General features: G+C 42.4%; 1 protein-coding gene across 4 annotated transcripts in view; it reads left to right on the top strand.

Moving 5' to 3' along the window:
- The first annotated feature begins 56 nt into the window (after positions 1-56).
- dlg3 (discs, large homolog 3 (Drosophila)) overlaps positions 57-22,210 on the top strand; it is a 75,166-nt gene continuing 53,012 nt past the window's right edge. The window contains exons 1-4 of one of the 4 annotated variants that reach the window (XM_071457627.1): positions 57-844; positions 1,983-2,114; positions 8,891-8,976; positions 12,987-13,103. In XM_071457627.1, the coding sequence (XP_071313728.1) occupies positions 805-844; positions 1,983-2,114; positions 8,891-8,976; positions 12,987-13,103 (375 nt within the window). In that variant the 5' untranslated portion in view covers positions 57-804. Of the gene's footprint in view, positions 845-1,982; positions 2,115-8,890; positions 8,977-12,986; positions 13,104-19,791; positions 20,577-22,210 lie in introns of those variants that run through there. The other 3 variants (XM_071457629.1, XM_071457630.1, XM_071457628.1) reach the window with 3 other exon arrangements.

The raw sequence follows: 22,210 nt of genomic DNA, 5'->3' as shown, positions 1-22,210 counted from the left end.
TTTAACTTTACACACCAGATTTATTTATTTCTTTGACAAACTTGTCGTCTTCAGCCTGAACGACACTGACTCACCTGAGGCAGTTTATTTATTTTCGGACAGCTCCCTCTGGAGCCACAAAAGACTTTCTACAACTCCCCCCCCCCCCACACATATACACAACTCGGTAGCAACGTTAGCTATTTCCTCCAGAGCCGTTAACAACTGGCGTTTAAAGCCCGTATAACTGTGATTTCCTAGCACCACCTAAACGCACCACTAGATGGCACACAATGCAAAAAAAAAAAAACAACAAAAACCAAACAACGAAAAATCAAGCGACTTGATCGGATCAGAGGAAATGTTCAAGCATGGCCGACACCCAGCTTCGCCCGCAGCCCAGTGACTGCAGATGATAAGACCTGTGCTGGGGGGCGACTGCAGGTGGCATCGTTTCACGGTGCTACTGAGCCACAGCGGCCTGGGGAGGCTGCGCCCGGGCGAGGCGTGTGTCTGTGTGAGGGGGAGGAACATGTCAGGCTCCGGGGTCGTTTTGCCCAAAAAACTTGTGGAAAGTTGGCATGAAGTAAACAGTCTCCCCTTGTCACGGCTGAGCCCCGGCGTGTGGGTGTGGATCAGAGCGACTGCAGGAGCAGCAGACGGGGAGTGTCCAGCGACTGGTTCAAAACCCAACATCCCACTTGTTTGTGAAGAAGGAGCTACAGTTTCTGGTTGTGTAATTATCCGGGGCTGCTGCTGTAATTATTTTCTTCTTTAAAAAAAACAAAAAAAAAAACAACAACTCCCCCCAAAACGGTAATTTACATGACTTTCCGAGTTGGCCACAGCATGGTTCATAAATATGGTAAGTACCGTTAAATATAACGCTGCGTCTTCAGCTCCCTGAAGTGTCAGGGAGTCAGTAAACCTCAGCTAAAGTTAAGTTTGTAGGTTAAAGCCAGCTCATTACTCCATCAGATTTCTTGCAGAGCTTTTCACTGACCCACTAACCCTCAGTTAAAATCCCTTGAGAAGCACGTTTTTTTTGTTTTTGTCCTCAGGGAATGAAAAAAAAAAAGATAAAATGCTATAACTGGAAATTGTGCAACTTCCGGACAGAGTTGTTGTTGTTGTTTTTTTTTTTCTTTCTCGATCAAAATGTTGAAGAACAGGTAGGAAACTGTGAAGTAGTAGATTTACCTCCGTGATGTGCATCATCTATCTGCTGTGCTCCTCTCCACCCACCGGGTTCAACGACCAGCTGCAAGAGAGAAATAAACCTTTCATGTGCTATGAAGGAGAATATGAAACACAACAGAGCTGAATTTAGCAAGAAGACGAATACAAACCATCACTGTTATATGAGATGTTGTATAGAGTCATACATTTGTACCCAACTGTGTCCATGACAATAAAAATAAAGTTGTAGCTTTGTTGCCTGCTTAACATATACTTGAATATTAGCTATTCTCTGTAAATTATAGGGCTGTATGATGTATTGATTGGTTCCAGCTCCTTAAATGTGATTTTCTTTTTTTATCTTATTGTAGAAAACTAAATATATCTTTTGATTTTTAAAATCGTTGGTTGTTTATATATTTAAAGGGCTCTGGGAAGCAGCTAAATTGGTGTTTTCCCATGTTTGCTGACATTTTAGAGACCAAATGATTAAATTAGAAAACAAGCTGTAGCTTAATCACTAAGAAAAGTAATCAATAGTTGCAGTCCTAACAGATCAAAAGAGGTATGTTATCATATTTTGTCCCTGTATTTGGTGCTTTTTAAGAGCTATAAGATAAATTTTATTATATATACATATTACTTTATACTATTGGATCATATTTACTCATTTGTCAGATGCTTTTATCCAAAGCAACTTACAACTGAGGGACATCACAATAGCTTCAATTAGAATTAATAATAATACCACTGACTCTTCCCTGTCAGCATGTGTGGGTTGTCTGCTGCTGTTGTCCTGAGACATGTCTTTATTTTGTGGCCAGACACAGAGCGGGCAGTGGGGCTGCTCAGGCAGTACCAGGCCAACCTGACCAGTCCGGAGGAGCAGGCCCTGAAGAACAGCGTGGGCAAAGTGTCTGCCATCTTGGGAAGCCAGCTGTTCCAAGCCCTTCTTGGTAAGAAAAACACTGTAAAACTACTTGATTTGGAGGAGGGACTCTTTCAAAACTCTGCCCTCTGTCATAAATTACACCAAACTTCTCTACTTTCTAAATAACTTTTCCTGTTCACACCCCTTTCTTTTTTTTTTTTTTTTGGTTCTGCTATTGTGTGATTGGCTGCAGGCAGACACAGGAAGTAGACAGAGTCAGGTTGTATTAATTTGTGTGGGAAGTTAACTGAGTCTAAATGTTTCCCAATTAGGTCTTATGAAAGAGGCCTTTCAGTTTGCCTCACAAAGGTTTGCTGTATACCCCCCCCCCCCCCCCCCCCCCCCCCCCACCTGCCCCCCCTGTAACATACTCAGATTATAATAAAATCCCAGTAAAGCCACACACAACACAGTCTATCTATAGACTGAGTTTTTATAAGCTCAGACGTGTCACACTGTGAAACTACAATTCTTCTCTAGGCTTTGACAAAATGGCCTCTTTCGTATACTTCATGACCTCATGTCAACACAACACTGCTCAACAGCTGATTCACCACGACCAGAAAGCAACGGTAATCTACTGACGCTGCTGGTGACTAAACTGATACTCTACTAATCCTGCATTGTAGTGTGCATAGTTTCTACTGCAGCTCATCTGAAGAGTCGCTGCTACACCTTCACCAGCTCCACCTTCATGACAAGTTTGGTGTTTTGGGGAAGAGTTCAGGGAAGCCGGTGTGAACCTTAACCTCAGCTCCTTTTAAAGCAGATAAAGCACATTACTTCAGTTTCATCAATGGTTGAGTGGTCCTTCTAATTACCACAGCCATGTTATAATGATGCTTGCCCTTGGGTCTGCTGTTGCTACTGCTGACCTACTGCTGCTTCACTGCTGGGGATCTGAGGGGGGAGGGCTGAAGAAATGGAGTGTAGCTGTTTTTACTACTGATAAATACTGAAGGGAGTTTACGTCTTGTCAAAAGCCAACTTTAGACCAACAGAGCGAGAGGTGGCAGGGATTTATTTTAAGATTATATGTGTCTTAACAAATCTGTCCCATTTCAAAAGCTCCTTCAAATGTAGCTGAGAAATGTAGCCTGAGTTTGCATCATCATAAAGACATGACTGGTGCATCGTTTTGGGCCTTTAGTCATAATCCACTGTGGGCTGTCCAGTCATTTCCTGTTGTGTTCAGACAATACTCATCGACATGTTCACTCAGTTACCTTTAATCAGGTTTCTGATTACCAGTTGGCAGTAAACTCAGGTGTTATTGAACCATCTTACTCGTATTAACCATTTCTGTGACTTTGGGAAGTTGATGATTTGCAGCTGCCTGAACACACCATTTCCTTGAACCTTTTGATAACCACAAAATGGTTAATATCAGCAAGTGCAGTCCTCCAAAGGCCACATATTTGTACACTGTGTCTATTACAGAAGGCAGGTCCTGGTTTGACACATACTGTAGCTGCTGTGGTAATGAAGTACACTTCAGCAGGACAGATGGTTGTGATTACAGAGTCTTAAATCTGAGCCTTCAGGTGAAGGATCTTCCTGCTCATTGCTCTCCCTTGCTACTATCCCAAAATCAAGAACATTAGAGAGTATAATGGTCCTGTTGTTTAAATTGGCGATTGTTTCCCTCATACTAAATGGCATCAATGATAAACCACATTTTTATTAACAGTACACATACACTATTACACAGTGCAGCACAATCACTGTTCTGAAATCAGGGTTTCTGTAGACATGGCTGTCCCTGTGAGATGTGTTTAGCCAGGCTAGCAGAAGTTATGACTCTAGGAATAACAACTGTAGTCACTCAGCAACTCAACTCAACAACTGTTGGATGGATTGACATATTTTCTAAATAATTCATGGTCCTTAGTGGATGAATGCTACTGCCTGTGGCTATCCCCTCACCTTTCCTTTCACACCATCAGCTGGTTGAATAACTTTGTTGTTCCTCTGGTGTTTCGTGTAGCGTCTTCATGAGGTCAAACTTTTCATTTTTCCAACACTTTAAGTGCATATACCTCCAAAACTAACTTCATTCCAATCAGCCTTAGCTGTGCTTTGTGTTTAGAGCTAATTAGCGATGTTAATTAGCAGATGTTACCATGCTAGCATGCTAAACTCAGATGATGAGAACATGATAAACATCAGCGTGTTAACATTGTCATTGTGAGCATGTTAGCATGCCGATGTTAGCATCTAACTCAAAGCACTGTTGTGCCTGAGTTCAGCCTCTCAGAGCTGCTAGCAGGACTGCAGACTCTCAGGCTGTATAACCTGTTGACTCATTGTATTACTCAGCTAAAAGCAACAGTTTAACAAAGAGGGAGTATTTTTATATAACATCCTAATCCTCACTATTTGTTCTAGTTTAATCAGTATTTCCACCTTGACCAAAGTTTCATTCTGAGTGTGATTAAAAATTAAACTTGCTAAAATGTCCTTGAGCATTGCACTGGTTTCCTTCTTGCTCTGAAGAGACTTAAACTTTTGTCTGTCCCTGAGGGGGGCACAGCCATAAAAAACACTCAAGCATTATCCATCTCTTCCAGTACTGACACTATTTTGCATATGCTTAGACATTTTTTTAGACATTTGCAATAACTTAGTCATGTATATTTGCAGAGTGCATGAATTGTTTATAAAGGTATCTGTATAATAGCTTGATGCTAAGCACCTTTTTGTTCTATTAACTATTACTAAAGTAATTTAACTTGTTATTTGTTTAAGTGAGGGCGACTCAGAGAGGATTATCTTTCCAAATCAGGATTCCAAACATTCCTCACAAAGAATGTTCAATCAGGGCCCAGCCTGAAACAGACAGGAAAATAAAGTGCTCTTGGCTGCCATGCCAAGCCTTTTCCTCAACTCTCCTGGCTTTCATCTGTGCAGTATGTGAGGGTAGAAGACGAAGAGGAAGACAGAAGAGGCCTGTGGTCAGTGCCTGTCAGGTGCAGGGTTTTTGAGGCTTCGCCCTCCATTCAACATGTGGTTCTCATCAGAAAAAGGCAGAGTGGAGGAGAAGCCGGCTCACAGCACTAATAGGAATACAGTGCAGTATAAACATTACTCATCCTCTTATCCTCTCCTGCTTTGTTTGCCTTGCATGCTTGGTGCCATGTGAGCTGGGTCTGTTTTGACCATTTTGTCGCTGTAGTTGTGGGCTGACAAGTGGAGAGGTTTATGAGCAGGGCTGACAGTGTTTTAAACATTTGGCAATCAGGTGAGAATTTACAAACCCAGAAAGTTTTTTGATTAGAAAAAAAACTGCAGTATTTGTCTTGAAGAGATTTCTCTAACTTTGATGCACTGTGGGAAGTAAAGAGGTGTTTGATGCAGTGTGGGAGGGCTCTGTACTGGACACTTGATTGGATGTCTGCATGGTTGCACAGTCACGAACAAAGGTTGCCTTAACTGTGCATCCATCCTTTTGTTCCAGGGTACAAATATGCAGGGCGGGGAGGGGGGGCTGCTCACAGGGAGTGGGGTCAAACATACAGACAAACACATGCTAAATTACAGAGGACAGTAAATGCCTGGGGAATATTTTATTGAGGCAGTGACAAGGGGGGGAATTGTCTGCCCTGCCTTGAAATTGTGGTCTTTTTTTTATGTGAATGTGTTATTCTAGTGAGCTGTGGGTTGCTCATCAGCTCATGTAAAGCAGAGGCACATTTGTTTTTCTATATGATTCACCCAGGCAGGCAATACAAAGATGACTCCAGTCCAATTGAATAGGTGCATGACAAATAGAGGAGGCCTGTAACACACACAAACTGATCCTGTGTGCAGAGTCTTTGTAGGACAGGGAGAAGGTGCAGGAAAACCCCCTATGACTGTGACAAAAAGGCTCAGCGCTCAGACCAGGCGGTCCCAAAATAGTCCCAACATCAAAAAGAGATCTGGGAGTAAGTCCTGTGAAGGAGACTTCTGGCTTGGAATATGTATTTTGTTCCATGGCCAGGAATTTATGTGGTTTCTGAGGGTTGGAACAGTTCAGAGATTTTTTTTTTTGGAAAGTCACAGATGTTAAAAAAACAAACAAAAATAAACCAACAATTCTGTACTTTGTGTTACTGTGAATCCTGATCTTAAAACACTTTAAGACCTGACTGAGCACTTTTCTCTGTCGTTACTTCTGCCAGGAATAGATGAACGATGTAATTAGAAGTGTTAGTTGTGTGAAAGTAAGCCAGGTGTCTGAGATGCAGCTGAAGAGCAGATCCTGCACGACTTAACAGACACACCACTTTTAAGATTTGAAGCTGAACTAAACAGTATTTTATATGAACAGTGGGCCAAATGACTATATGTACGTGAAAGTTGTCACCTGCTTCTACTTTTCTCCTCAGTGATATGCAGCTTTTTAGCATCTTTCAGCTCTTGTTTTGATTTTACAGCCCACAGCTTTCCTTTCTCATAGGCCCCGTTTCCAGCTGCAGCTGCAGCTGCAGCGGCTGGCGAGCTCTGATAAACCCACTAAACACAACCTGCCCAGCACCAAATGACAGACAGACAAAAGTTAGTGACCAGCTGGTGAACCTAGTGGAGAATTTATCAGCTTGTGAGCCAGATATTTTCCCAAAACAGAGCTAAAAGAAGAGTGAGTATTGGACTAACATTTGTCAAGTGGGCAGAAGCACGACTCCAAATTAATGCTAATGTTGCTTCTTGTGCACTTGATGTGTAAATAGGCAAACTGCTTGCAAACACAACTTTATAAGATGTCAAGTTAATGCCTTTTACAGTATGTTCTGCTGACGCTAAGTGCCAAAATAATCAGTTAAAATTAATGCAGGTTTAAAAAAAAAAAAGGTAGCAACCAAACACTTAACGCTATAATCTGGGCTTGTAGAAAAGCAGCAGACTCTTGGTTCTGTATCTAAACCATATTTTAGTTTCCTACATTTCATATTATGTGTGACAGCAGTCATTTAAAATTACAAACAAACCAATAAGCTTTTATTCATAACAATTTCTTCTCAGAGGATTTTGACATGAATGGTAAATGAACCAAACTTACTATGTATAAATAATATACATGTGAACAGGATAGTTCATTGTGGATCTGAAACAGTTGCATATATTAGAAAAAAGGAAGCAAACTAGTGTTGAGGGCATCTGTATGTAAATGTGTTCATGCAGGTAGGCCGACATGATGTGTGTGTCTGCATGTATATAAGAGTTTGTGTAAGTGAGGTTGCTCTTTAGTCAGCTGGGCAACAAACTGCTCTGCCCACACATGGCTTCACTCCTCCATATTCAGACACAGTGATGAGTCACATGCTCCATTCTTACACTTTTGTTCTCCTGGTGCTTTGTTGGGACGTACTGACTCTTATCTCTCTGTCTCACACACATACACACAGAGCGCAGAACTTTCTCTGTGTCTCTGTTTCAACAAAAGATTCACATTGTTAATAGAAAGAAAACAAACAAGTTTTAAATGTATCAGGTTTCCCTAGATGACCCGTCTTGTGGCCCGTCTGGCCCTGACATTGAACTTTGGGAAGTTGATGAACTCTCCAGCAACCTCTTTATGTCAGCAGTGCGGTAACCAGGCCCCGTGTGTGTGACATCAGCAAAATTGTCCCAGTGCATTCTCGTCAAATGGCTGCCACTCAATAGGTGACCACGGGACATGGGTGTGTAATGAGCCAAGAGGTGATGAGTGGAGACGAGTGGAGGAGGGAGGACAGCAGAGGAGTTCACTCTGAAAAGAAGAGGAGAACTTTAAAAAGGAGGGAGGAGGAGTTGAGGGACATGCTGAGATGTCAATACTAATAATCTCACTCTCGTGGTGCTTTGTGGTACTTCTTGAAGTTCAGATATTGTTTATTAAATTGTTTTCCAAGTCATCAGTTTGTAGGTCACTTTGGTCAATGGTGAAATATTTGAACAACTAATGGATTGTTGTGAAATTTAGAGACAGACGTTGAGTTTCACTAACTTTTCATCTATCAGCTCTATGATCAGCTCAAACTTTTAATTTGTCCCTTTTAAACATTACACCTGCCAGATAAACATCAGCATGTTAGCTTTGTCTCTGTGAGCATGCTAGTGTTTAGCTGAAGTACATATGTATATAAGATATGTTTATGAAAGTCACATTCCTCTCTACTGGTTGTATAGACACATTAAGTTAGAGCATCCGCACACATGACTTTCAAGCTAAAGTTCAGGGAATAACTTTCATAAAACCAGCCCTCATTTCCACAGCAGTCAAATCAAAGTATGTAACAGAGAATGAATTTCCCTCTGCTCAACTAGGGGGCAGTGTGTACATTTATTCAACTCACCCTAAAATGGAGCTTCAATGCAAAGAGCCGGAAAGCGACTTACAGTGTAACCGATCTGTGATGATGTTGAACTAAAAGAATCAAAAAGTAGTAATGCATGTTGCTCAGGTGGTACGCTGCAGGATGTGGGGCTCTCAGACACCAACTTGATGATTTACTCGGTCGGTACCTGAGTCATACAGTTCAGCGACAAGATAAGAAGAGCACTTGCAAATGTGGAGGCTTAGCTTCCATGTAAACAGACGACTCCCACCCCCATGTTTGCACCCGCTGAACCACTGAGGAAAACAGACATCTCCCAGTGTGCCTGTGATTGATTGGTGGTTTCTAGAACACAACTAAAGCAGTGCAGTTTAGACGACTGAGAAGTTATGAAGAAGACATAATGATTACACAGTTTTAAAAAAAGCTTACGTCTGATGTTTGTAATGATCCAAGTGAAGAAAAAAAAGCTCAGCATTGTTTTTGTTTTTTTTTCTCACAGATATTCAAGAGTGTTACGAGGTGACCTTGCAACAGAACACAGAACAAACTGTTGTGAAAGACGACAGCAGGCAGAACGCGTGGGAGGTAATTTTCCTGCTTCACGTTATAGATTAAAGAGAAGACATACTGAGTGTTTACAATCTATCTGGTGGCACACGTGCTGTTGTGCGCCCCTGGCTGCTTCGCCTCCTGGTTGCACAAAAGGTTCCACAGCAGCCAACACACGGCGCCTCTACCTGTGTCCATCACACTCCTACATGGATGAAATGTTAGCGTGAGTCATGGCGGCTATGACTTCAACCTGGTGAGCGAGTGTTAGGCAGAGAAAAAGTTGGAGGGAGGGACACATGGGTAGAAGGAGAAGAGGAAATTAGACAGAGTCAAAAGAGCGCTGATTAGCATTTGCTCATCAGTGGGCTGCTCTCATGAAGTCAGCCAATCTTTTCATTATAACAAGTGTTTGCAGTCACATGGTAATTTAGAATATTTTTAGTGTAGGACACAGAAAACAACTGAACTGAGCTGCTTTTTGTGTGGATTTAAACTTTATTCAGATGTTTACTGAGCAGCATCACAAAAATCTGACTACATTTTACAGCAGGTTAAATATCAATAAATCCACAGACTGTGGTTCATTGTTTTTCTGTAGTTCCACGTCGCTCATCTCCCTGATCATCGTAATGTTAATGTTGTCTCGAAACTTTCCTTCAACTTGGCCGAATTGTTAATTAAATTGATCTTTGGCTGACTTTTATAGCCCATTAACTGAATGATCTTTAGCCTGATTTCTAGCAGAGAATAACGCTGGAGTTGGTACTTGTGGACGTGTGGTGCGCACGAGGCTCAAATTCACGATGATGCCACAACAAAGATCTAATTTCAATCACTTAGCACAAATTCAAAAAATGTAATTTTTGGAATTGAATTAAAGGCAAAGTGGCCAGTTCTCATCTCTTTGAAGCATCCAACTGGATTCTTCCACTGAAATATAATATTAAATTATGTGGGCCTGAAAGATGCCTCAAAGACTGTTATTCCATAACAGAAAAAGCACAGGACATTTTCCAAAGCTTACTGTTCTTCATTATCCAGGAGAGAACAAGCGTAGTGTGACTGTTTAATATACTCAGTAAAACTGAGTGTATTGCTGTGCAAAAGTTTATTGCGATAATATTTGCAGTTTCCTCCAAATATTATGAAGCACTGCAGAAATGGGAATGAGAATTTAAAGGCTTTCTCTGTCTTAATGTGTCACAAAAGCTCTCCAGAGACATCGAGCATTACTGATCAAAAAAATGGGGTGAAGAAGGTGCCAACAGCAACTGCACAAAAATGAATAGATAACAAGGCAAAGCTCCCACATCACAGTGTGGGGTGGGGTGGGAATGATCCTCTTTGTTTGTATTTAAAGAGGAATTTTCAGCATTAGACATTTATTTTAAAATGTACAGGAAACAGGAAACATGGGGAGGGAGAAAGATGGACCCAGTCCTAGCAGTTTTATTATAACCTACATGTCTGGACCAAGGGGGGGCTAAACTTGATCCCTGTATGGGTGTACATGTGCATGCATATTCTGTTTTAAGTAATCTACAGTGCTGTGTTTTAGAGGTTTTTAGCCTTATAATGAAAAGGTAATACTGAAATTACACCATTCAATCCTCACAGGAGATAAAAAGTTTAATCCAACATTATTCGCCCACAGTCAATCACTTAATGGCAATATGTTTTTGAAATTCATGTGCTAAGTCTGAACTGGATTACGTGCGGTTGGCTGAACAGGGCAACTGCAGTAAACTTGACTAGACTGTATTAAATGGTCGCTTTAATGTGTTGTTCAGTTTTATATCTGCTTGTCAACACTCAAAACGTATTTTAAACAAAAAAGATTCTCTGCATGTTTTTTTAACTATTATATTACTTTAATATTGAATTTTATTCTGCCATCCCAAGCTCCTCTCAGTGTATTCTGTGATCCACCCTGTCCAGCTTCTAATTCAGCAGCATGGCTCCTGATCCTTCACCCATCCTCTCCTCTGTGGATCCCAGCTGCCTGTGGAGCCCAGGCACAGTCCTGGGGGGGGGGGGGGTGATGGAAGGATGCGGCAGCCATAGTAGGAAGTGAGAGAGAGAGAGAGAGAGATGCTTAATGGACACCCAGTGAGGTGCTCATCAGTATTCCAGCCATGCTGTCACCTGAGTGGAGGATGGGAGGGAAACTAAATGAGTCTGCACATTCCCTGATTTGGTGCAGAGTAGCAGGTGAGAGCAGAGAATAGCTCCTCAGGAAAAGAAATGAAAGAAGACAGGAAGCTGTTTTTAGTAGATGTGTTGAATTCATGATTAGAAAGTAACTTATTGTTTGGATTGATAGAACAATTGTGTGTTTGATTGTATTGTGTAGTAATCATGGAAAAACTCAGAGTAACAACAAGAAACTAAAACACTTCATAAATTTTAAATATTGTATGACCTGAGATTATTTATTGATGGAGTCATTTCAAATATTTCTGCACAATTGTGTGTGTGTGTGTGTGTGTGTGTGTGTGCAAAGCGCATACACTTAGCTGCCACTAAGAGACAGAGCGAGCAGGTTTTGGGGTGGGGGGTGGGGGGGTGGTTGGGGTGGCAGTTGACCTGCCTGTCAGTGCTGCCGTGTGGGGATGGAGACGTCAAAGAGAGACTCACAGCAGAGATGATCCACACCAGGGTAAAAATAAGGAAAACTGTTGTGAGAATTCTGCAAACTGGAGATTTTTAACATCATTTTGAACTCTTCCTGTTTGTTGCCAGGTACAGTGGCCTGCATGCCTGGGGCTGAATGTGTGTTTGTATAAACACAAGGGCAGCTTTCATTCTAATTTGGAGCTCACAGCTGAGAGAGAAGGCACGGCCTGTTTGGAAAATCACTGGGTCTGTTTTGCAGCAACACTTTTGGCAACTTTATAGCAGTGATCGTCTGCTCTGAACGCTGCCCTCTGCTGTCAGTTAAGGGTGTGTGTGGTGTTATCTATGGGAATAATCTCACTGAATTTCAGGTGCTGTGGACTCTGTGTGTTCATGTCTCTGTCACTACTCTCATGGTGTGAAACGTAATATGTCGCACTTACTTATTTGGATTTCACTTACATGTTTATTACGATGTAAAACCAGCTGAGTTTCACTTGTCATATTAGACTAAAATATGAGAAGGAGTGAAGCATCACCACAAGTGACCGTTTCCACAACAAATGGCACAGTGTTGTGACTAACTGCTGAGTTCCAGTGGTGCAAATTAAACTATTACTCAAATATTGTTGATCTTGCAAAGGTCTTCTCCCTTCAGCACAGCACAGTTTCTCTCATGTGTTTTGAACTCGCTCCTGTCTGTTCTTTAAGGCTGAAAAGTGCTGATGATTGTGAACAGCACTTTAAAGCAGTAGTTCAAACAATGCTCATTCACTTTCTTGTTAACAGGATTGATAACACTCTCATTTCTGTGTGCTAAATCTGAGACAGCAGTGGGTTAGCTTAGCATAGCATAAAGACAGTCACTAATAGACAAAAAAACACAAATTATTCTTTTTAAGCTGAATTCTTTGTACATTTTAAATAAACAAGACGTAACAGTGCTGTTAGGTGGCTTTTTATTCCTTTAGATAGAGCCAGGCTAGCTGTTTCCTCCTGCTTCCAGTTTTTATGCTAAGCTAAGCTAACTGCCTGCTGGTTCCAGCTTCATATTAAGAATACTACTCATCTGGCTCTCAGAGTTAAGCATCTGGTTTTATACTTATTGCTAAGCACTTACCACTGTTCACAAAGTATTTCCACAATCCTGAAAGACTCAGAACCACCTGGATGAAAAAAATATTCTGTTTGCTGCAAGATAAAAAAAAAAAATTTTCCACCTGTTTTTGAAGTTGTGACTTCAGTCGTGAGAGTGGTATCGATTTTCTCGCCTACTAAAATGTTGAACTGTTTTTTTGAAAGATGTTAGCAATGGTTGTCATCTTTTGTATCCACAAGTATGTCCTGATTGTTGCAGGAGGAGTTTTTTTTTTTAAATCTGATTTTATTAATTTTTGTCTGAAAGTTGACCTGTCTGTGTCCTACAGGACCTGGAGGAGGAGGAGGAGGGTGTGTCTCGGGTGCGAGTGACCAGCAGGAGGAGCCCTCACAAAGTGGAGCGAGTTTCTGGCTTGGTGACTCGCTCCCATGTCAACGTGCCAAAGGTGAGTAAAGCAAAGCAAAAAGGAATTTTCCCAGGGGTTCCCTGAACGCAGCTTCTCCCCAGTGACTCTGTTGAGACATGTGAAAGAGCAGCTGCTGCTAAGAGAAGCAGACACTGATGAATCTGATGATGTGATGATTACACGTTCTCCATGGAGAGTGCTCTGGCATCATGAAACATTTGTTACTGTTCATAAAGGTTGATGACCTTTGGAGCTATATGTCAATGATGAGACATGACTTTTAAATCATGAAGCAGTCCAGGAAGTCCAAGATTTATTTCCGAGGGTTTTGTTTGATCAGTTTGAACTGAATGAACCACCTCAGTCTGGACTCTCAAAAATATTTCATGCTTAAATTCAGATAAAATAAATACATTTTCTCTTCAGTGGGTCAGCACCTTGCAATAATAATTAGCATCAATCATGCTTAAACAGATCATATAAAATTTATAGTATTTAGCCTTTCAATCATACTCTGGCAGTAATTATGTGACACAGCAATTTTGTTGATATTTTGCTGCCACTCTTTTCACCCACAGCTGTGAAAAGACTAAAGTATTAGTTTATACTTTTTCCTATGTCGAGGCGGCTCTCGCTGTCGCAATGAGCTAATGTCAAAGATGTGAAGGAATAAGAGAGTTTGCTTAGCTGAACATAAAGACTGAAAACAGAGGGAAACAGCTACGTTGGCTCTGTAGGGTAAGGTAATAAAATCTATACCACCAGCACCTCTAATGCTCCCTAGTTTATGCTAAGCTAAGCTATCTGCAGGTTCTTACTTTGAATTTAGTTTACAGATATGAGAGTGGTATCGACCATCTAAGCATTTTTCACACAATTCCAACTTATTTCTTTAAGGGTTGTGGTGAACCTGCTGCCTACATGAGTCCTCATAGTTCATGATGGAGACGTGTCTCGTAGGTTAGCCGTGCTCCTCGGTGTTGTTAAAGGCCCTTGTGTTCACATGCCTTCCCCATTACAACACGGCCAGTGGCACATGGCAGCACAGTGGCCGCAGGCGTTGGCTTTTCAGCTGAGCCCAGAACTAGTGCAGTGAGTGGAGGGGGAGGAGGCGTGAGGATCTGGGGGCTTGGAAGGGGTGAAAGAGAGGGAGATGCAGGCTGTAGGCTCATAGATTCAACGTGTCTGTGTGATAATGTCTCATAAGAATATGGTGACAGTACAGTTTGACTCTGGTGTGGATAATATGGAGGTGTGTGTGTGTGTGTGTGTGAGACTCCCTCTATCGCATGAAGGAGGGAGGTGAGCAGCTGAGGAGGCGCAGGGATCGGGAAGGAGGGAGTGTGGGGGGGGCAGAAGGAAAAAGAAAAAGATATAGTGGGGGAGGCTGGAGAGAGAGAGAGAGAGAGAGAGAGAGAGAGAGAGAGAGAGAGAGAGAGAGAGAGAGAGAGAGAGAGAGAGAGAGAGAGAGCAAGGCGGCTGAGAGGCGAGGGCCGGTGCAGTGCAGAGCTGGAACGGACACCCAGAGCTCAGCCTTCCTCGGGTTGCCATGGAAACCACATTCCTCCCCCGCCTGCATCCCTACAGACTGCTCTGACTCTCTTTCTCTCTCTATCTATCCCTCTCCTCGCTTCTCTGTTTTTCATCCTGTCTTTTTCATTCCTCTTTTAATTCGCATCTTTGTTTTTTGTTTTTTTGTTTTTGTTTTTTTCTTCTTCTTCTTTTCTCTCTCTCGCTCTCTGCTCTGTTTTTACACCACACACGCATTGAGCACATTCGTGATCATGCACACTCAGCAAGCACAATGATTTCACATGCATCACTCTGTGGCAAGGTGAATGGGTAATTACACACACAGGGTTTATTTTGCATTCCCATGCACTCATGGAGACATAAGCACTTTGTTGTTTTCTCTACATCTCTCTATTTTCTTCTCTCTATTTTTACTCCCCCTTCTGTTCAGCACCATGCTTCAGTAATGCCCCCTCTAGTCATCACATTTCTGCCCACACACAGGGCACCTTAGCTTCATTTCTCCTCAGTTATGGCGTCTGTCACGGACCTGCAGCACCCTCATCATATTTTATCAACTTGCTTTCACCTTCCTGTCGGTTTCCACTTCGTCTCTCTGCCTCCTACTTGCACCCCCTTTTCATAGCTCCCTTTCTTTTTCTGCTTCTCTTTTCATACATGTACAAAATCTATACCAGAACAGTGTTCCTTAGCCATGCAGTACTGATGGTCTCCCACTCTCCTCTGTTCCTGTCTCCCTTGTTTCCCTCCATTCCCTCTTTCATTTGCCTCCATGTGTATGCTTCTGTCTCTCATTATTCCATCAGTTGGAGGTGCTGTATGTGGTGTGTGTGGTGGAGCAGCTGTTCCCTGCCGCTGAGGCCTCTTAATAGTCTTAGCTGTGCGGCCTTTTGTTTTCTGCGTTTGCGTCGCTCCTCCTCGGCAGGTTACTTTGTCTTTCAGTGCAAAACTGATGAGTATCTTTGCGTTTCTCTCGAGCTGACTGGCTTTCTGTCTTGCAGTCTCTCCTCCTTTCCCATGTACCCCCCCCTACACACACACACCTCCTGCACACTTCACAAAGCTATGATTCATTGAGCAGCGGCGACATTAAGTGTAAAGCTTCTCAGATATTCTGTGATTTATTCCTTTCAATATCAGATATTTGTGGAAGAAACAAGAGAGCATTCTGCTATGATGTAATGATGGGAGAGACTTATAAGACTTGCTTCCTCACCCCCTCTTACAGTTAGTTAAGGCTACAGTAGAGCAGCTTAGTATGTGTTGATATGGAGCTGCCTCTTTAAGACTGCCTCACTGCCGACTCTCCTTTTATGGCGCTGCATCCGGTCAGGTGACGAAGGAGTAGTCACATAGCTTCTCTGAGAAATGCCTAGAAATGACTGAAAAGCTCAATACATGGTCTGTGCAGTGGTTGGGGGTTGTAATGCTCATTACGATAGCGTGTGTTTGTGTGTGTGTGTGTGTGTGTGTTTGTTACAGGGTGTCCAGGTGGGTTTATGTAATAAGGGCTGTGCAGGCTGATGCTGAGCTTATAGTGTTGGGGGAGCTGCAAGGTGGGATGCAGAGAAGCGTCTCCGTTCAAAAGTGCAGGATAATTTCCTCATTTATGCCATAAATCACAGGTCCTTCTTTTTCATTTGTCAACTGAAGGTCAGAGGTCACCGCTTTCATTTCACAAGATAAATCACCTAATGCTGTTGATCCACATTGTTCCAGCCCAAGCTCTTTAATTGGGCACAGTGTTTATCAAGGATTGCACACACATACAGACACCACTCACTCATATATATGCAAATAATCACATTCACATATAATATACACACATGTATATTTGGGCATGGATGTGTTCTTCTTCTTCTGGGTCTACTAAAGTTGTTGTTATTGTATTTTCTCCAGGATTGAAATGTCTATTTAAATTGCTAAGAGTCAGAGTGTAATTACTAGCTACCACTTCAATCATACCCTGCTGTGCAGTGTTGTTTCAGTGTTTGTGACGGTAAGTTCTTTCAATATTTATGACAAAAAGGTTTTTCACCTTTCATTGACAGTGGGGCAGATTTTTTTTTTTTTTTTTTTGGCGATGGTTTTACATTTTTCCTTCTCTGGTATTTATGTCTTGCCACTAAAGAAATGCCAGTAACAGAATATTACTTTTTCTGCTTGGCACTGCATCAAAAATGGAGAAATAATCTTATATAGGGAACAGTTTTATTGTGTAATAAACTGCAGATTGAATTGACAACATCATGTGATCCAATACAAGGACATTTCAAATGACAACCTCAAAAATGATCTTGTAATTGAGTCCAACCAAAGCTGCACAGTCTCAACAAAAATTTAATACAATCTTCACAAAGGCTGTATTTATTGCACAGCTGTTGTATTTGATGACACTACATTGTACTAATATGGGTTTTATGCCCCCTGTATAAGCTTGCTGCTGCTGAAATGTTAACTCTTAAAGAGGCGGGAGACATTAAGAAGCACTACATTTCTTTAGTGAGTCAACCTAGAAGTAAAAACAGTAAATCCTGATGTCTCTGTCCACAAAATTACATAAAAAAATTACATCTTGCAGGACATGTACACCAGGACTATATTAACCTTCAAGAGCTTTCTGTCCCTTGTAATAGCTCTATCTTATTTGATTAGTGCACATTTACTTCCTGTATTCCTCTTCCTGCCATTCTTCTGATACAGAAAACCAGCCATTGATTGGCCCTAAAAAGACCTACCAATTTTTTAATGCGTTTTATATTATGTAATATTTAAAGGGAGAGGTTTCTCTACCCTAGAGGGACTAAATGTGCCTGCATACACAGTTCATATCGTAGAGGTGTGTGTATATGCATGCCCACCCATACAGATAATGCAGATGACATATCTGTGTTCAGTCATTCAGGTGATCTTTCTCTATCCATCTCTCCTGCCTTTTTTATGTGTTACTTGCCATTACCTCATTTTGTATGCTGCACACTGTGTGGATTTTTTTTTTTTTTTTTTTACTGCAAACCTTCTGACTGCACTGAGTGGTAAATGCGCTGTGGACAGTTTTTAAGAGAGACAGAGTAAGGCTAGGGAAGGATGGTTGCAACATGTGCTCAGTCATGTGTGCTGTGATCGATATGCTTACATCGTCCTTTCAAGCCGCTGCCTCCAAGCCCCGCCTCACCGCTCTGATTGGCTTCAGCTGGGTTCGTGGCTGCATCCTACAATGTAACTTGAGGCATTCAGTGGTTTCTAGTCTCTGTTTGAAAATGCCCAAGTTTATCCTCTTTTCACTCTCTGCTTGGCAAATCTCTGTAGGTTAGAGGGAAAGAATATGATTATAATGAAGTGAGCTACTGTTGCATGTAATTAAGTGTGGCTGAGCCTGCTGTGTGCACCTCCTGGTAGGCCTGCAACACAGAGCAGTGTCCCCTAAAATCCTGCTCAATTTCTCAGCAAGGTTAAACTGAATATACACATAATTTAAATGCACTATGTCTAATATGTTAATCAAAACACTAAACAGGCACTAGCTTTCATGTGTGAGCACTGTAACATGCCCACTATGAACAAATATACTCTCTCCCCCATGCAGACACACCCAGCTCTGTTCCCCGTCACATTTCATTAATAATGCATATATGCAGGGCCTTAATGGCGACACTATAACATTCCCTCTCAATTGTGTGAAAACATAAACCTTCACCCTCAGTGTCAGGATGTTTTATATCGAGCTGTGATCAACCTACAAATTCATAAGCGTGCAAAATGGTTCACAGGCAGTCCCATCGCATTACTGAAAATATAACTGCCACAGATACATGAAAGCCATATAGTCTCTCCTTCCGTCATTTTTTCCCCTCACATATTCTCACTCTCAATCTCTTCCTCCACCCACTCCAAAGCCCAAGCGTGTAATCTTGTTGGTTTCGTACACATGTGTTGATGTCATCATTGTGAACATAAAATATTTCCCCTATGGTTCTTAAACCAGGCTTCAGCAGTTCAGTTTTCTCTCACTGTGCTTTTTTTTTTTTTTTTTTTGACCCAATCCTGCACATGGACGGGACTAAGGAAAAAAATAATTCAGCAGCAGTGCTGCTTTACCGGTACTGAAAAAAAAAAAAGGAAGTGGGGTAGAGAGCGATGTAAAGTAATGCAGTGTGATTCAAAGGCATCCTCTGTTGAGAGGCAGGTCTAGTGATACCCAGGAGAAAAAGGATTTTCATCTGCTGCACCTGCTTCCATTGTGAGATTATTTGCAGATGTGTGCTGTGACACAGAGCCCGAGGTTGCCAATCATTAGCACAAGAAAGCTGTTGAGTCTGCAGCTGAACTAGAGATGACCGTGGAGGTGACCAGTGACCAGTCGGAGGGACAGGGGTGCTCACTGTAAGTTGGATTTTGGCTGCACTGGTCTGATGTAAAACATGGATTAGGCTCCTAATTAGTGGGTCAGGGTGGAGGTTTGGCGTTGACAGATTGTGGACCATGACACCCTGAACATTTCATTTTATAATAATGAGTAACTAGACAAATGTAATGTTTTTATTGTGGTTTGACATGTGAGGCAGCACCTTTTCACCCAAGGTAGGCAGCAGGGAGGTTTAGGCGTTGTGGCCCCTTTAAGAGCAGCTAGTGAAGCGCTCAGTCCTGTTGGTGCTGCTGCTGCTGATGGCAGCGCTGCCAGTTGATTGGCTGTGGCTGTCAGGGCTGAGGTGCTAGAGGGATGCTGCTACGTATCCCCCCCCCCTTCCTGCTTCTCTCTCTCTCTCTCTCTCTCTCTCTCTCGCGCACTCTCTCGGTCTCCATCTCCCTCTTGCTTGTTCGCATCCCTCTGAATAATCCACATCTAGGGCAAGCTGGCTGAGAGGCGATCCAGTGCTCAGCTCCTCTCTGCAGGCTGAGAAAAGAGACAGAGAGAGAAAGAGAACGATTTTCAACGCAGGAGGAAAAACGCGATATTTTGACAGAGCGGGAGAATACCAAGAATTAACAGAGGAAGATTTTCATCTGCGGATATCATTTATTTATATATATTGTTTATATATCTCTATATATATATTTGTACACACACATATAGATATTTATATATATATATACAATTATCCCTGTACATATCTGTATTTGTGCTTGTCTGTTTATATTAATATTTTTATATGTATTTGTGTGTGTAAATATATATGATATATAAACAAAAGAATATATATATATATTAATGAATTTATATGCGTATCACTGTGAACCAAGAGAAGCAAGAGGAAATTTCTATCATTGGGGCTGGTCTCTGATTGTGTGGTCGTATACAATATTTTGAATATTTCCTTTGATCTTCTACGTCAAGAGGACAAAGACTACGTGCCCATTTTGTATTTTGTTTTCCTGTTGCTGCTTCCCGTCCCCCTCGATTTTTTTTTTCTACATCTGAGAGGAATAAAGCGGAGAGTGACAGGATTTGACGAAAAAGGGAAAAATCTGTAGAAATTCCTGTGATTAGTGTTATTTCCGTCGGCATTAGCGCTCTGTGAGCCGATCGCAGCGTGCTGTGTGAGATCTGAGGAGGCAGCAGAGACAGAGTGCCACGCCGCTCAGCTCAGCGTCAGCCCAGCCAGCACAGCCAGCATGCACAAACACCACCACTGCTGCAAGTGCCCAGAATGTTATGAGGTGACCCGTATGGCTGCCCTGCGTAGGATGGACGCCCCGTCATATGGAGGAGACTGGCAGGCCGAGCCCTATGGATACCCACCAGGGTACGGGGGAGGCCAGACCTTACCTCCTCCAGCCTCAGGGGGAGGTGGAAGCATGGGAGGAGGAGGGGGCACTTTGGGGAGAAGTAAGGGCAAGATCATGTCTAGTGGGGGCCCTGGAGGCCCCAATCCAAAGGGCCAGTCCAAGGGAGGCCCCAAAGTAAACGGCAGCAACTCCAGTGGACAAGCAGGATGGTGGCCTGAGTGCACCTGTACCAACCGGGAGTGGTATGACCAGGTAACTCATCTTCCACACTGTAAGATAGCTCAGGACTGTGGGGCTTGGCTGGGGACCTGGGATCAGATGTTGCTGTAGTAAAGCAGAGACGATCGTGTATCAGCTGAGGCTGTCGGGTTATGGAAGACGATTCACATTTAGTATTCATCTCAAGCCCTCCGTCTCCCATTTGTTGACTGTGGTTCTTCAGTTGGAAGCAGAGTAGGGAGAACAGAACGGGACTGATCCAGTTTCACTGCACACACATGGAGATGATGTTCATGTTTGGATTTGATGCAGATGACTAATGCTTATAGATTTAACACACCTAGTGCATGTCGTCAAAGGCGTACGCCGATGCAGTTACCATAGGCCAAAAAATGGTGCATTTTCATTCATTGAAGCAGCACTGAGATGCAGTTTGGAATTATTTGGAGCTTTCTCTCGAGCCAGTAACTCCAACGTTACACGCTGACACTGTGAGGAATACGGTGTAAGAAATAGATCAACTAATTGTAGGATTGTGTCTCATAAGCTCAGAGTAGAGGGAGAGATGATGAAATCGACACCAGTTCCATTCATATTCATGGCCTCTGTTCTTTAACAAGCCATTTTGCTCAAGAATCACAATATGGATGTGCTGTCAGAAAAAGAGAGAATCAGCAGTAATCTGTGTCCAAACGCTGCCTGTCATACATGCCGCACAGTGTGAATGAATGAAGCCGCCTCTTCACATGCGCTCCATTTTGTTTCTATTATCTCCAAGTATTTACATGTATTTGTAAATTACAGTTGATATAAGGTCAGAACAGCCTCAGAAGCACAGTCTTTAATTAAGCAAGGTGCATGTATGTGAGCACGAGAGTGAGCTTCGGTGGGGGAAGGGTGGCTTGGTGAGCATGAGATTCAAGGAATGGTTCTTGCAGTGCATGAGTATGTGCCTATGTAGTCTCATATTTGCAGCAAGTGAAGCCGTTGCATTGTTTGTATCCCACCCCCCACCCCCCCTCGTCTATGTCTGATCGCATTTTGGGTAAGAAATGTGAGGCAGTGGGAAGAAGGAAGGTGAGAAGAAGCACAGGGGTAAAATGGAGGCTGAAATTTCAGTGGCAGAGTGGAAGAGATCCCCCTGAGCTGAGCCCACATATGAGCCGCAACCTGGTTGATATGAGCAGATTACTACAGCCAAGAAGAGGTTTTAGCTTTGAAGAGGCTAAAAGAGACAGACACTTCCTCTTGGTTCGCGTTGTGCTAAAATCTGTTGCAAGCGTTTTTCTTATCAGCTGCATCCAGAGCAACCAGGCTTATTTCATGTTTCACACGTTTGAAAGCTCACAGCAGATGTGATTATGTAAGCATTTATTGCTTACATGGAGATTTTATTCTCCATCAGTATTAGCACCAAATGTTTCTATTTCTCATTTGCAGCATGTTTATTCAACATTCAACTTAACAATCACATGTATTAGTACCTGCTTGATGAAATATGCTTTTTGCCTGCATCGTGATTCATGTTGGGCTCCTGTGTTGTCGAAACAGCACCATTAATGGGAAAACTGCTCTGTGGAGTCCTATATCATGCAAATGTGCAGCACACAGAAACTCTTCAGAGAAAATATCCAACCTGGCGTTCCTGACATGGAATAAAAAGATGC

The sequence above is a fragment of the Trachinotus anak genome, unplaced genomic scaffold, assembly GCF_046630095.1.
Source record: "Trachinotus anak isolate AG129_WGS33_773 ecotype Australia unplaced genomic scaffold, CSIRO_AGI_Tana_v1 ptg000021l, whole genome shotgun sequence".
Classification (NCBI taxonomy): domain Eukaryota; kingdom Metazoa; phylum Chordata; class Actinopteri; order Carangiformes; family Carangidae; genus Trachinotus; species Trachinotus anak.
The sequence above is the reverse complement of the archived record's forward strand: the minus strand, read 5'-3'. Positions and strand labels throughout refer to the sequence as shown.